Raw genomic sequence first — 16514 nt, 5'->3', positions numbered from 1 at the left:
TCTTTTCTAGATCCGGGGGTACGTTTGGGGATTTTTAGATGGCTTTGAGGGTAGTTGGATCACAAACGGTATAATGAGGTTGTCGTTCAATAGTATTTGTATTGGTGGTGCAGTTGAGATCAGTTTTATTTTTATAGGCGAAGATTGCATCCCGAGTGTGTCATGCCGTGTGTCTCACCTTTCACCATCTATCATAGACACATTGTCTGAAGCTGCTTAGTGATTTTTGCGAGTTTGTTCTTTTTTTCAAACCATATGTTGAAGTCCCCGAGGATGATCATGTTTGATGGCCAGGTTTGTGACGGCTTCTATGAAGTTGTCTAGGCTGCATCGTAGGTCGGTGGTCTATAGAGGAGTATGAACGTGAGGTTTGTTTGTGGGTCTGATGTCCGGTGAAGGACGAGGGATGGCAGTTCAGGATGTTCAGTGGGTCAGCTGTTTATATTTTTAGGTGTTCTTTGTAGGCTACTGCAAGTCCTCCTCCTCTTTTTCTGTTTCTGTTTACCTGTTTGCATTTGAAGTTGTCTTGCAGACAAATGTGTGACTTTATAGTTGTCATACAGCCATGTTTCTGTGAAAATGATGTAAATTCCACCATCATACAGTAGATCATAGATCTCTTGTCCACTGTCATACAGTAGATCATAGATCTCTTGTGTGTTTGGATGCAGATCTTACATTAATTAGATTGCAGTGTATCTTTTGCTTTATAGTGTCCTGTGGAACCTCATATTCGTCAATATCCGACACACCCCTGCCCTCATTCATTTCAGAAAAGGGTTCACGTTCCTCCTATTCAGGGAATAACTTCTTCAATTTCAGTAAAATAAACCCCCTAATCCAACTTAACTAAATATCGTTCCTGGTGACCACCCTTTATAGCGCACCCTCCTGTTACAACCCCAAACCCTCTTTCAGCATGGTTGCATGTTCCATATAACTGTACATATTCCCTATAACCTTAACTAGTATGATTGTAATTATTGTAATACATGCTATTTTGTAAGGATTGTTGCAAGCACCTGTACATTCCTAATGTGTCATTACCAGCTACCAATATACAGCATTCTGTTAGTTCCTGAATCATGGATTGTGGTAAATAAATACCAAAATAAAACATTATTAAATATATATTATTTACTGGGACTGTTAGAGATTGTAAACCTCATTGCATCTTCACGCCTTTTATGTGGAAGACTGAGCCTTTGCCCACAGTGCTTTGGGATATAATAAGATAAGAGATACCCCTGAGGTCTGTTGGTTTACCTAACAAGAACCCTCACCCCCAAATGCAATGATTTCTTGCAACTGGGAAAGGTTGTGTGTAGTAAGGGGTGTCTTTTTGCCAAATGTAGATTGTTTCTGAATCCCACCAAGATAATGTAGTCCAGGCATAGAGATCTTTGATATGTTTCCTTTGAGGCAGGTGACTTTTACAAATCGTGGAGTCCCATTCTTATGTGAATGTGCCCCTCTGTGGACTCACAAACGGAATCCTCTGGGAGTTAAAAATGAGTCTGCCATCACAAGCTTTGCCAGCTCAAATATTCCGGAGCAAGACCATCCTCTCTCTGAGCAATCTAACTAGGATCTGTCCACTAGAGTGTTGGAGAAATGGGTCTTGTCTCTAAGCAGGTTTTTCTGAGAAGTGAATTATTTTGCTTTGGGTACCATCCCACCGGTGTTGTGAAGGTGAGAAGAATGCATCCGTCCACGTTGTGGGTCCTCAGTAGATTACATTGTCTACTGCTACTGAAACCTTTGTCGCCAGCATCTTAAGTAATTGGGGAGGAATTTACAAAGGGTTCCATTCTTGTCACATTATTCTCTGGCAGACTGTGATTTGGAACAGTGCAATTTTGACAGCAGAGTTTGACTTCTAGAGGATGGATGAGTAATCAAAACCCTCACAATTGAGGGCACTGAGGCAATGATGCTTTGCCAGTGTCTCACAATTAATGGGCAGGATTACTGCAGTTTGTCCATGCACCGACGAAATTCAGAGAATCTGTCCATATTCTACTAAACCAAACTAACACTTAAACCTATAGGAAACTACAGGAACTTCATGCCATGGATCCAACCTATGCCAATAGATTGCTAGATAATTTTCAGGCTGCCTCACAGTAAGCAATTCAGTCCAATAAAACATTATTGCTCCAGGTTTTTTTTTTTTCTATGCCCATTTACTGTAAACCCTCATGGTCGGTTATGTGAAATGCTGCAAAGCCATAGGCATGCTCATCATCTAGCAGGTGGTAGACATCAACCAGTTTTCCCATCTCATTGCAAAAGCCAGGTGTAAAGCCACATTTGGAGAAAAACAAGATCTTATTGTTAAGCACATAATTCTTTAATTGCCGTGATGTCACTTCTGGGTGGTGTCAAATGGCATCACTTCCTGTGATGTCATCAGAGGCCAAGGGTCATGTGATGTCACTTCCGCTACACCTGGCATTTTGGTGAAATGACGTCCCTGGCCTTACTGTGCGAAGAAACTGTCTCTAGAACCTTAAGCCTTGCTAGTATAAAACTAACCAACTATTTTCCTTCCCAACAGTCACTATTTTAAATGTGTATGCAGAGTAAATGTCTTTACCGTATTTGTGCTAAGATTCGCAAGTGCGCGTTATTACCGATAATACAAAAGAACTGTTATTACTGTCAAAATCTGTAACAAATGCAACCACAAAAAACTACAAATTAAACAATGGCCTTTGAAAAGTATTCTAAAGTGTTTTGGTTTATTGTACTCCATATTTAAAGGTGATTCTTGTGTAAAATAATACATTTATATTCAAATATAGATGTATGTGTAAGTGTTTCTTTGATGTGCATTACTAACTAGGTTCAGTGTACTTACCTACAGCTCGCATCTTCCTCTTATGAGAAGCCTGGCTGCTCTGCTACTCTACCAAGGTTCCATGAGTAGTACAGACTGATACTGAGAGTTGGGGATCTGCAACCCATTGAGATAGTTTTGTGAAGTCTACCTAACAGTGAACTTTGTGAAAACTCCCCTAACACTTCCAGACTTGGTATCTCCTTACAGTGGTTAATAAAAAGGGGAGGTGGTGGGGGGTGGGGGGCAATAGACAATGGATCACGAAATGTCTTTGGGGCAATACTATCAGCAAATTGCAATATCTGAGAATTGTAACATTTAGTGAGCTCATGGACCGAAGTGGTGTCTGAATTAATAGAAAGCATGAAAAGCAACATTAAGATGCCACACTGGCACTGACCTTGTAGCTCAAAAGATAGTTTTAAATGAAATAACTAATTCATAGACTAATCTAAAAGTACAATAGAAAAAGGAATAGACCATACCACCGGATATATTGCTAAGTCGAAATAATATATTAATACAAAATTATGTTACTGGGTATTAGATAGCAATAATGGCGACAAATGAACATTGCTACGATCTTGAATCCTTAATTGCATGTTCTGTTAAACAATCAAAATGTTCATATTTTTACTTCACGTAGTCACCAAATGGCTATAACCAATTGTTGATTTTGGCTCCCAACAGATAATGCAAGTGACGTCTCAATAGTTTAATTTATGCAAATGTGTTATTTGCCACATCTGCTTTGATGATGCAAACATTACAGGGTACTTCCTGGAAGATACCTATGTAGTGTGGTAATTCATAACTGCAAATTATATCTCTCCAACTGACAACCTACTGACGTGACCAGAAGCAAAATCAAACGCCCTCATGTAGATTAAAGGACAGCATTTACAGGAGCAAAGCTACTAAAACACAACAGCAAAAAAAACTAATTCACCTGACCAATGAACCTGCTTATTGAGAGAGAGGAAAGAAGCTATGATCTCCATGCCCATTCCACGGGGGCAACAATCGCACACCTTTTAAGTATAGCCACTATGCAAGTGACCCCATTTACATTCTTTGTATGGGTTTTTTTTTTTTAATGTGGATATTCTGAAAGCAAGGAGCGAACTTCGAGACCCTATAGGAATGATGAACACGAGTGGCTAGTGTGTGTGTGTATCTTAACTGCTACTATTTCGGAACTACCTAGATCAGAATCACTGTTTTAACAGTCTGTAATGCTATTGCACTCCATAATGAAAAAAAGTGGGCACAATATTTTCCATCCAGATCCCAGTAGCTTTGTTTAGTTATTTGAGATCTGAGAATGTGCAATCTTATAACTCCCCTAATGACGTGTCATCCTTTTGCTCTGTAAACATGGTTTTACCCCGATGGCCATTATAAATCCTTACATCATGGTAGTCGCTAAACTATTTGAAGAACATGCATCATTTCTAACTATTCCAGAAGGTCATTTGAGGTTGAACCTTACTTTATTCATTGCCATTGCTGTACTAAGAGGCCATTGACAACTTCAAATGGTCAATCCAAACCTTAGGTTTTAGGGGACAGGAATAACATTCATGTAATATTTGCTCCCCATTTCATTTTCATTTACTTGTCATAGCAATGACATATTCTTAACGTGGTTGTGTTTTCATAGCAAGGGTGCTCTTTCATTTCACGTCCTTAAATCATACTGCGTTGCTCATCAATTCGGCAGATGGCAGATCAATTGCCCTTGGAGCTGGTGTTTCCTTTGCAAGCTGCTCTTTGCTTTCTATGCTCACTTTCCCAACCATGGATCGTCTAATCCATCTTCCCTAAAACGTCCTTTGGTGTAGCATGAAGACCCTCAACATGTTGCTGCATTTTCCCTGGTTCAAAGGATAGGTCTTCCACCCATTACCTATTACAAAACCTTTCTGCAACTTGAGTTGGCTCTTCTGCACTTATGAGCAGTGTGACGAATTGGCATTTCCTAGTAGGTTGGATACCAGGCTTACTTTCACTTTCACTTTTTTAAATTGTGTTGAAAGCAAACCAACCCACTGAATGCTTCTTACAGATTAGTCACGATGTTTGATGTGAATGATGTTTGTTTTGTTATGTCATGTGTGAACTACCTGACTCCATTTATGAGCTGAGGTGAAAGCATGATGATTCGTAAAAGTGGCTTGCAGGCTAAACACAAGCATAGCGTGTTGAGCAGAGCACAACTATATGCAGCCCCTGCACTATGCAACCATGGGAATGGCCTATGGCCTTTGTAGATCTCTGGGTGGCAGGAATCCCAAGGGCTCCTCCCCACATTTAGTAGTGAGTGGGGACAATGCATGTTGTTTTACACAATTGCAGATAGCATTTCCTGAAAATCAGTGTTCTGATCAACAGTGTGAAAGCAATTGTAACATATAGTGATAAAACTTAATGATATAGGAAGAAGCCTGGGTGGAATTATGAACTTCTGTCCTATACAATTCTCAGGGATAGTTGTGGAAATTTCAATTTCCATGGCAGGACTAAGGTAGGGCTGAAAAGTGTTGGAGCCGATCATTCCCTCCTTCAAGTGGAGGAGTGTCTGATCGCATTCACCCCTCCTTACCCACCACCCCATCATAGTCCAGGCAGCAGAGTGAACCGCTATGAACCAAACCACCAACTGTCACAGCCACCCCCTGAATCAGACTGCCCAGTCCCGACCATGAAAAGGAGTGTGGCTTCCTAACAGAGCCTCTGTATTCAGCAATGGTTGAATGGCAAATCAGATACTTAGGCTGCAGCCTCCAGCAGTGCAGTCCTCCTTGATGTGCTGCAATCCCATACTTGCTCTGGGAAACATCGAGAATGGAGACATTTGGTATTTTATGCCATTTGTATCCAGATGAATGTGTATTTTCCTGTGAACTTGGTGTTCACTTTGATGCCGAACTCAGTATGTCCCCCCCACACCCTATACGGCTAATCCCACTACCCTGAACAGGAAATTAATTTCTCCAGTGAACTGTCTGACTCTCACATAAGCCATTATTGGCATTGAACTGGATTCTTATAATGTACTCTCGGGTACCTCCTCAAGAACCTTGGCAAATTACAACTCTTATAAGGCGCCAAAAACCTGTCTATTTAACAAATATGTATGATCTGTTTATGTAATACATACATTGACTCGCTCTGTCTATACCTACTCACTCTGTGCTAGCGCCGTGATACCTCTGGGTTTAGGTGCTACATAAGTGAAATAAACAAGTTTCCAAGTTGCAAATAACCGGAACAATCACTTCACCCATGTCATTTGTCAGAATATTGTGACCTGCTTTGCCTGTTATATGATATGATAGGTTATTTGTAACACGCTTAATACCCAGATGTTTCTAAGCACAGACCCGGGGATCGAACCTGTGTTATTCCGTGTCGTCTTGCTTCTAAGGCAAGCACGTTGCCACTGAGCTATCCTCCCGAGACTCTCGCACAAGCCTAGCAAAATATGTGAATGGCAGTGCTTGAAAGATGCTATTGAAAGAGAAATTCAGACACCCAAAAGTTGTACATGTAACAAAATATCTGGAAAGCTACTTTAGACAGGTGGTTATAATAAAGACTGATAGCATATATTACATAAGCGTTATTAAAAATTCCAAAGGATTTCTTTTATAATGGTACTGCTCTGGCATTGTAGATGGCTCCCTCAGAGCTAGGACACTGAATTTTGTATTGAATTTATAATGTCAAAGACATCAGTACAAGCGATCCTAATATAACTTTTCCATGATCTAGTCACCCTGAAACGCAAGTGTAGCGTGGTTGAGAGGAAATTGCGGGCATCTTGTGCATCCTCTGAAAAACTGGCCTACCGCCTGCTCCAAATGCAATACCGGCTCGCTGTCCATACTAAGCGAGCCCACATCCAAGCCTGTGTCTCTGCGGCACCTAACAACTCGGCTGAAATCTTTAAAATCTGCAAGGAGCTGGCCAATCCTGCTGCTGTCTCTACTTCTCCTGTCCCCTCCCCGGCCCTCTGAATGGCCTTGGCCTCTCATTTCATCTCTAAAACCCAGGACATCCTGTAGACCCTATGGTCCTCTCCTCCTCTTACCTCTGGCACCCCCCCCTTACAGCCACCTCTCCTCCCTCTTTCTCTTCCTTCCCTTTGTTCTCCCCTGACAAGAGTTCCAGACAAGTCCGATCTATGAAAGTCTCATCAATACAGGTTCTTTCCTGTTTGTCCAAAACCATCAAGGAGCATATTGACACCCTCACTCTTTCCCTGGCTGACATCTGCAACCACTCCTTCACCTCTGGAGCCTTCCTCTCCCCTCTGATGCACTCTCTTGTGCACCTTCTTCTCAATAAACCCACAGCTGACCCCCTCCTAAGCGGCTAACTATCGCCTGATCTCCATCACTCCTTTCCTGGGCAAACACCTGGAAATGCTGGCCATCTCCCAGCTTAATCTTCACACTGATTCTGTTGGTTGTCTCCATGACCATCAGTCTGGCTTCAGAGCAGCCAGAAGCACAAACTGCTCTCCTGAACACCCGCAAAGACCTGCTCTCCAACCTTTATTCTAATCTCCCCTCTGTCCTCAACCTACCTGATTTCTCTTCTGCCTTTGACATAGTCACCCATGCCATGCTGCTCAACCGCCTCAGTGACAACCAGGGTATCACTGATCAGGCCCTGGCCTGGCTGACTTCCTTCCTCTCCAACTGACCCTCCCAGGTCCAACTTGGGTCCTTCCTTTCCTCGCTCTCACTCTCCACTTGTGGTGTTCCCCAGGGGTCTATCCTCTCTCCCTGGCTCTTTACCAATGCCTGGCATCCCTTGCCCACCACATTGCTGCTCTCGGCTCCAATTTTCAGTGCTATGCGGATGACACTCAGCTCGTTTTCAGGCTCCCCTCTGCCACCTCTTTTTCCTCTCTCATCTGACTGTCTGTCTGCAATCCAGGAGTGCTGTGCCACCAACGACCTCTGCATTAATGCCAGTAAGATAGATCTCCTCCTCATCGGCACTCCTGCACCTTCCTTTCGTGTCAATCTCTGGCAGGCCTCCCTTGAACCTCTCCCACCTGTGAGGCTAAGAACCTCGGGGTCATCTCCGACTCCACGCTTTCCTTTTCTCCACACATCTGACGTCTCTAAGAAGTGAAACTACCAACTGCACCTTCTCAGAGGTTTCTTCCTTTCCTCACTTCCCCCACAAGCTCACTGTCTCCAGAGCCCTTGTCCTCTCTAGGATGGCCCACTGCAACAGCCTCTTTCTCAATCTGCCTTCCTCCACTCTCTGCCCTTTGCAACTAATCCAGAACTGGACTGCGAGACTTGTCCTTGGCCTCAAGCCCAGGGATATCTGTCCAGCCCTAAAATACCCCACTGGCTCCTGGTGGCAGCAAGGATCAAGTTCAAGACCCTCTGCATCGTCCATAAGGCCTTCTGGGGCCAGGGCCCACATTACATCCAACTGTGTCTTCCAAAACACCTCCCTTCTCGAGCCCTTTGCTCAGCCACCTCCAACTCATTGAGGGTCAGATGCTGCTCCAGACTGAGAGTGGGGGGTAGATCTTTCTCCTCTGCAAGTGCCGCTCTCTCTCTAATGGCCTCCCTGCCCCTCCCAAATTTGAGCCGGACCAAGACCTTCCTTTTCGTCTCTGCTTTCTCTTTCTCTCACCTGCTGACCTTCCTGTCAGCTGCATTGACTGGTTGCCTGGCTACCCCCAGAGTCTCACTGGGTACCAGGCTCCTCTATGGCCAGTCTCCCCTGCACTGACTATGGGCCTACCGCAGTCTTCGGGGCAGTAACTGTAACCATACAGTCCCCTGCATCCCTGCCCTTATCCAGAGTCACACAAACCTGGCTGCTCATCCTATGATCACTGCTCCCCTGATGGCACTTTGCCCTTCCCTCTCTCTAGCACTCCCCCACCCCCTCTTCTCCCCACCTCCCCTGCACTTTGTGTTGCCTGCACTTGCACGATCTGAATGACACAAGGCCTAGTAAGATCGTTTGTTTTGTCCTCCCTCTGCCCCCGCCCCCACCCACGGTCTTGTCGCACCTAGAAACACTTTTGCAGTAGCTTGTTATACATGACTTATAATATCATAGTACCAAAGGGAATTAGGTCAATGCCACTTAAAGATGAGCTAACATATTTGATTAGGATTGGCCATGATAACTGCATGCAATCTTCCTTATTTTTCCATGTTTTAATGAATTTCTGTTCAACACAATGGGGCCACTTTACCAATAGTTGTGGACACAAAATGTAAGGGACAAAGTTTCTCTTGCGTTTGACGGACACGACTACCTCCCTGAAGAAGCCCTACGCTCCTACAGGACTTGCATGTAAAATGAGTGACTGGATGGAGGTCCGAGAGACTCCCAGCCAGGCCCTCATGCAAATGTAACTGTTGATTACATTCCCAACAACTGCATGTGCTCCGAGTACAACTAAGCATTACGAAAGTGTTTGCATCCGGGCCCATGAAATGCAGGCCCGTGCAGACCCATCTATGCAGTTCACTTTTCCCTGGAAGCAAGAAGACCAGGCACCAGGGAAACGCATGCAAAGGCGGATGCAACCTCAATGTCCATGTGAATCAGGAATGTGAGTGAGGATGCTGCAGCCACTACCAATGCATGCCACCCGCTTGCCAATCCTTCAGGTGGAAGGGAATTGTCCAGGCAATGCCAAATGCATTGGTAGGCTCTCTTTTGAGAATTTTGCTAATTTACATACTCATTTCTTCCTGCGTTTCAGGTGCACACAATACACGTGACAGAAAAGTCATGTAAATTAGCTCCTTCAGCATTTAATATACAATCCTGTACTATTTATATATGATCATACTTATTTGCTCACATTAATATCCACATTTGGTCTCCTGAGCTCAAAAATACTCCTAGATATTGCTAATGTATGCATGGTGTGGTTAGACCTTTATGCCAAGAGAAAGATGAGTTACTCAGTGGTTAGTCATTAAATAAACAAATGCAACTTGTCAGTCAGGTCACAGTATCAAAATAGTTGGCCAAACTAAATAAAAACGGCTGACCATTGCTAAGTGAAAAGTATATCAGTCATGTCATTTGTTAGTTTAACATTCAAGACAACATGACCTGAAGACGTGAAGCTGAGCAAATATGTAGTGCAAATCATGAACTAACAGTTTGTGTTTCCTTCAGAGGGTTATAATGTCGAGTTATTTTCCTTCTAGGAGCTGTGCCGTCAGCGCATGTCCGTCAAGTCATCTGATCGTCCAGAGCCCTTGCACACTTCACGAATCAACAGTGTCTCATCACAGTTTAGTGATGGACCCATGCCTAGCCCTTCTGCTCGAAGCAGCACCTCCTCCTGGTGTGAAGAACCTGTGCAATCTAACATGGACATATCCACTGGACACATGATTCTGGTAATAGAATATGTAATCTCTTTAGTGTTTTTCTCCATTTACTGTAGCATTTTGCAAGTTGTCTAGTTTTTTAAAGTTTCTCATAGTGATGGATTTGTCTTTGTAATATAGACTTTGTATTCTCTGTGGACTTTCATGGAAGCCAGGACTCCTAGAGTATGCTCTGTGCTGAAGTGCTCTTATTACATGTGGTTATTCACTCAGTCATTACGTCACTAACTCGCCTAGGGGCAATCAATCAATCTGTCTTTCTCTAATGGACCATTGAGAGGGTTATGACTCTCGGTTTGTGAATACTACTCCAGCGCAGTCTAACTTGACTGCTATGCATGTTCTCCAGCAGACACTATACATTTTCTCACAACTATGATTCAATACACACACATCGGTCTCCCCAAATCACCCATGTAAAAGGCTACTTGGAGTTTAAAATCTGAACATATGCAGACATCTTTGGAACCCCGATCAACTGGGTTTCCCTTGCAGCTATTAAATACTACACTAAGATCATAATTAGCCCACGGCTCTGTAAATTCAGGCGTACGTTCCTTCTCCCATTCTGTATGACAGAACCCAGAAAACTGAGATTTCCAATGGTGGTTCAGAGGTAAAAAAGTTTCGCTCTATCCATGACCAGTACTTGTTCACTTTTATGGCCGTACAGGCTCTGGGCCTCAACCAGAACATGGTCCTTGCATGTGAAGCATACTCTTTGCTGGGGAAAGTTGTCTGGTCAAATTACTTCTGGAAATGTGGCAATCCTAAGTAGTGTCAAAGAGCGTTGACACCAAGTTTAAAACCTCTCACCACAACTCCAATGCAATTGGTGCTTATAGTGAGGGCAAGACAAGAAATATACGCCTCTCAGTTCAATATCCCCTTGGTTCAGAGGATAAGACAGGTTACTGAAAAAAGAAACTCGCACTCTATCTAGCCATGTTTGTGTTGGTGCTGTCAGTGGATCACATGTTATGCTACTGGGATTCATTCCATTCACCAGTGCTATGTTCATTGCCTACAGGTGTTCTGATACATCTGAAAGAGAGGGGGATGAGATGGTTTAGGTTAGTGGAGATCCGGGGGAAATGCAAGATAGCATTGACACTGTATTGATGCGTGCAGTTCGAACGTACCAGGGGAACCGTCTGCAGGCCTGTTTCTAGTATTCAAGATTTAGAAAAACTTCTGATTTTCAAAATTGACATTCAGCCAGAAAAGAGACTTTTTAACAGCTACAACGTTCATGTGACCAAGTGGGTACTGCAGTATGGTGTCTTGGTGTCATTTAATACCCCCTTGTCCAGCATCATAGATGACATACCATAGAAATGCACTGTTAAGGAATGTATTAGCAGGGTAATACTTGACTGGAGACTTTTGCCTCAGCACAAATCCCTCTGCTCTTCACTCACTCTACCCTGTCACAATGCCTGGAGACCATGGAAATGGTAGGAGGTGCGCGGTATAAATCAATTTAACTTAACATTCAAACACAACCTGGAACTAGGATACATGTGCATGTTCAGCTGGACAAAACCTTTATTTTATATGTGTGCTATTGCTTTTAGAAATTCACAAAAGCATGATATGCAGCTGAAATATGTTTTGTGTAGCTGGAAACAAACCTATAATCTTTCCCCTTCAAAGGCATATGGGAAGTCTCAAAACCTTCAAGTCTGTTGCCTCTGCTAATAGGCATGTTTTATTTTCAGGGTGTGAATGTCTTTCTATGAATGGGAAGCAGCATAACCTTCCCTAATGCTATCACTTATCAAGAAGAGATTTAGCTGGAGACCTGGATCACTGGTCATCTTTGTGTCCTTTGTTACAGCGATTTAGTTCTTTTTTTCCTGTTGTGTCCATCTATCTCAATGCTGACTGCAAGATAATAATCAGGGTGCTCATTGCTGCTTAAGCTCTCTCATTTCAGAAAAGCCCATCAACCACTAGAGTAGCACCGTCTTGTTTTGACTGTCCCTTCCCAGGTTTTTAATGCTTGTAATTGCAACTTTTTATGGCCATGTAAGGCCTGAAAGATACAGGAGCGGTTGTTATTCTGGTTACAAAGATCAAATCTTCCATCCACTCACCCTGGAAGACAAACCTCATGAGGCTATTGTTGGATCTTGCCCAACATATCACCAGGGAGCATACCACCCTTCTGGGGGCAGTTTTATAATGTGTCCAACTTTGGATTCTAATAACCTATGAATTCTGTAGCGTTAGGCCAGGCTTTGTTCTAGTGCTGCAGTACGTCACTTGTCCCAAAACACACGGACAGCTCTGCTGGATTGGGTCTTTTCAATGTATGTCCTTGGCACATATCAGGGATGAATCTACCAGAAGATTTGTTATGATTAAGAAAACCTCCAGGTGCCTATATGTGCATCCCCATTTGGAATAGCCCTCAGAATTTTGGCGAGAGTCAGGGGGGAGATGGGATATGAGGAAGGATGCATAGCCTCCAGGTGTCCTTGTGTTATTCATCCCGCAATGTAATGCCCCTTGCCATGCTTTTCCCCTATGTGCATGCCTGCCCAATCTCAGCCAGTCCTCACACAAACCACAGCCGTAGGGACACACATGCTTTGTGTGATCGAATGCACAACAAATAGCTGGCTTTGTCCCCATGGCTCACAGAAAATGAACTTATTTGACTAGTTGGGCTGTCCCTTAGTCGGCGGCTAAAGTAAGGTGGTGTCAGTAATTGTACAGTATTTGAAAAAAGGCAGAGACTTGATAGAGAAGAGATGCCAGTTATGTGAGCTATTACACTGACCACAGACCAAAAGAGCTCATTTTGACAGGAAAAGCGTGGCAACTTCCCACACACACAAATTATACTTTTTTTTATTTTCGGTTCGTATGTTTTTGAAATTAATATAGGTGGAGCTGAACTGAAAAAAGAAATGAAACACTGCTAAATGTAATCCTGGCCCCTTTCTTATTCTAGGGAAGAGTTCTCACTGTGTCTCACCGTCACATGGAGGAGTGGCGTAGGTGGAGGGAGGGTAATTTTGCTATTAATCCTTATGCCATTTGCGGCAGAAAAAAAACATTGTAGGTTTAGGTGCCTGTGTTGCTCACAGAAAATGGACTAGTTTGAACAGTGACGTCATGGCCGTAGGGGCCTACAGTCTGCAATAGTCTTTAGTTGTTTTAAAAAGGGATGACCTAATATGAGCGAAAATGTAATGTCGGTGTCTGGGGAAAAAAAACACAGCACTCAATTTTCCATGAAACGGACGGCATCTGCCTTCACACAGTATGGTCAATTTTTCATTTTATCAGATTGTGTTGATGACGATCATTTCTAGAAAGCAGAATTAAAAATAATGGCAAAATGTAAAATCTGAAACACTGCTATGAATAGATCTCAGGGCCTTCTGTTTCGAAACCAGAAAATAACTCTAACCAAGCTCGCCAATCTGTTACACACTTTAAACGGACACGTTTTGCCATTACACCATTTGAATGGAAGCTTCTTGTGTATTTTATGAGCATACCAAGCTGTGGAACAATATACATTTTTTTTATTTAAAAGTTTTATTCTTTAAGACCTCAATGAAAAAATCTTCAATTACATTGTTTTTGCTAGTTTGAATGTGATTATTTCTAATTAAGCTATTGGGATATTGTGTAACAGTTTTCCTGTGTGCTCTGTAACTGGACATTGCTTTAAAGTAGATCAAGCGAGAAAGGTTGTTAATTGGCATTTGTACAGCACATATCTGCCATACATGAATGATGGGTAGGCTTCAGGCTGGCATGGTGGTTCGTTTTCAGGAAATTACACCCAGTATGGTGTTGGAATGCATGCAGCAGTGGAACACACATACTCTAGCCATCGTGTGCTGGAATGCATGCAGCAGTGGAACACACGTACTCTAATCATCGTGTTGTGGAATGCTTGCAGCAGTGGAACACACGTACTCTAGCCATCGTGTGATGGAATGCTTGCAGCAGTGGAACACACGTACTCTAATCATCGTGTTGTGGAATGCTTGCAGCAGTGGAACACACGTACTCTAGCCATCGTGTGATGGAATGCTTGCAGCAGTGGAACACACGTACTCTAGCCAGCGTGTGTTGGAATGCTTGCAGCAGTGGAACACGCGTACTCTAATCATCGTGTTGTGGAATGCTTGCAGCAGTGGAACACACGTACGCTAGCCATCGTGTGATGGAATGCTTGCAGCAGTGGAACACACGTACTCTAGCCAGCGTGTGTTGGAATGCTTGCAGCAGTGGAACACACGTACTCTAATCATCGTGTTGTGGAATGCTTGCAGCAGTGGAACACACGTACTCTAGCCATCGTGTGATGGAATGCTTGCAGCAGTGGAACACACGTACTCTAGCCAGCGTGTGTTGGAATGCTTGCAGCAGTGGAACACACGTACTCTAGCATCGCGTGGTGGAATGCATGCAGCAGTGGAACACACGTACTCTAGCCATCGTGTGCTGGAATGCATGCAGCAGTGGAACACACGTACTCTAGCCATCGTGTGTTGGAATGCATGCAGCAGTGGAACACACGTACTCTAGCCATCGTGTGCTGGAATGCATGCAGCAGTGGAACACACGTCCTCTAGCCATTGTGTGCTGAAATTCATGCAGCAGTGGAACACACGTACTCTAGCCATTTTGTGCTGAATGTAGTTTTAATTTGACAATAGCATTTAGTGGAATTACGGGAATGACTTTGCTTCAGTTTTTCTTTTCATATCTCTTTCTCTGTTGTCCTCTGTGAGGATCACTCTTGACCAACTGGAGGTAATATACACAAAAAGCAAAGGCTTCATTGCCACTCGGGCCCATGCTGCCAAACAGCTCTCAGTAAAGATTGACTGTGTTGAGATGAATTGTGACCCCCTTGATGGGGTAGTCCAAATTACACAATGTATTAAAAATAAAATAAAATAAGAAGCATATTGTATTCGTGGGGACGGATGGGAGTTCCTGCAGTATTACCCTACTGTTGCAATACGAGTGAATGGCTCCATAGCACCCTGTCCATAATCTAAATAGAACGCATGGCAATTAGATAGTGCCTGTTAGTGTAGATATAGTTGTGCCTGTGGGTTCTTTAGTGATATATAAAGTCGGAGAAAACCCATTTTCCGGTAATTTCTTTTATATAGTTAATAAAACAAATTGACACATCTATAATACGTTCTTGCCATAGTTTTGCAACAATGGAGATCAAATAAAATAAATATTTTTTCAAAAATGCCTTTTAGGTAAGATATTATTGCAATAACATATTTCTATTCCTGTAATTTCACCATAAATAAACAATATTGACAACACTAGCATAGCATCACCATCACTCCACAAATGGTGTATAATTCCATAGCAGTTAAGTCGAATACTACTCACTCTTTGGTTTCAGTAACACAGATATAGCACTTTAAGTGGTTGTAGTATTATGAATACTCCATTGTCATATTCATGAAACGTTGTTACATGCTACCCACTGTAAATGACTTCACAGTAGCAATACTTAGCAATAATCAAGGGCACTACCCTTAAGAATCGCATTTGGTGAGAGACCTTTCAATTCGCTAACAATTCGCAATTCGAGCAATTAATGCAGGCATGTAAATACAAATTTACTGGCTTCTCCCTTTCGTCGTATCAACCATCACTCATATCGCAGAAAAGAAAAGGGTTCATGATACTGTTTTTTAAAATATCATAGTACAACCTATATAGAATGATCTCAAACACTAGCTACGATAATCACGCAAGTTACTAAACAGTATTTTGTCCATTCACAATAAGAATACCAGGATCAATAAACAAAATGTGTTATTCATTATTAATTATTATAAGATGAAAAATGGGTTACACTAAGCGTTATTCCATCAGTAACAAATTCACGTTGAGAGAGTTTAGACTTAGAATAGTATGACTAATCGCCCAATAATTATTTATTGTGAAGATAATTTTTTAAATAATCTCATTTATCTTTTTTGTCTCCCTGCTTTATATTTCAACGAACAAATGGCAATCGTGTGTGGTCTGCAAAATGGTTTTCTGTGGCGATTTTCTTTTTTTTTGTTGTGAATTAAGTTTTGCCTATTGTCTTGACGTTAATAAGCAAATATCAGCCCCAATATTATGTTCCCAAAAGAGCATGCGCCTATTGAGTAGCCCATCTGCCTTAGTGATGAAACATATTTTGGCAGAGTCCTATTATTGTACATAATTGTTTGTCCATTATTGAAATACCCAGGCAAGAGCTTATTATT

The 16514-nt window shown here is 42.6% G+C and overlaps 1 protein-coding gene across 2 annotated transcripts in view; it reads left to right on the top strand.

Moving 5' to 3' along the window:
- The window catches only part of PTPRN2 (protein tyrosine phosphatase receptor type N2), a 3479756-nt gene that overhangs the window by 3199904 nt on the left and 263338 nt on the right, over positions 1–16514 (top strand). For both annotated transcript variants that reach the window (XM_069647979.1, XM_069647978.1), the window contains exon 14: positions 10063–10257. In XM_069647979.1, coding sequence (XP_069504080.1) covers positions 10063–10257 — 195 coding nt within the window. The remainder of the gene's footprint in view (positions 1–10062; positions 10258–16514) is intronic.

The sequence above is a fragment of the Ambystoma mexicanum genome, chromosome 2q, assembly GCF_040938575.1.
Source record: "Ambystoma mexicanum isolate Mex_15411 chromosome 2q, UKY_AmexF1_1, whole genome shotgun sequence".
Taxonomy (NCBI): domain Eukaryota; kingdom Metazoa; phylum Chordata; class Amphibia; order Caudata; family Ambystomatidae; genus Ambystoma; species Ambystoma mexicanum.
Note: the sequence above shows the minus strand (reverse complement) of the source record. Positions and strands in the feature narration are given on the sequence as shown.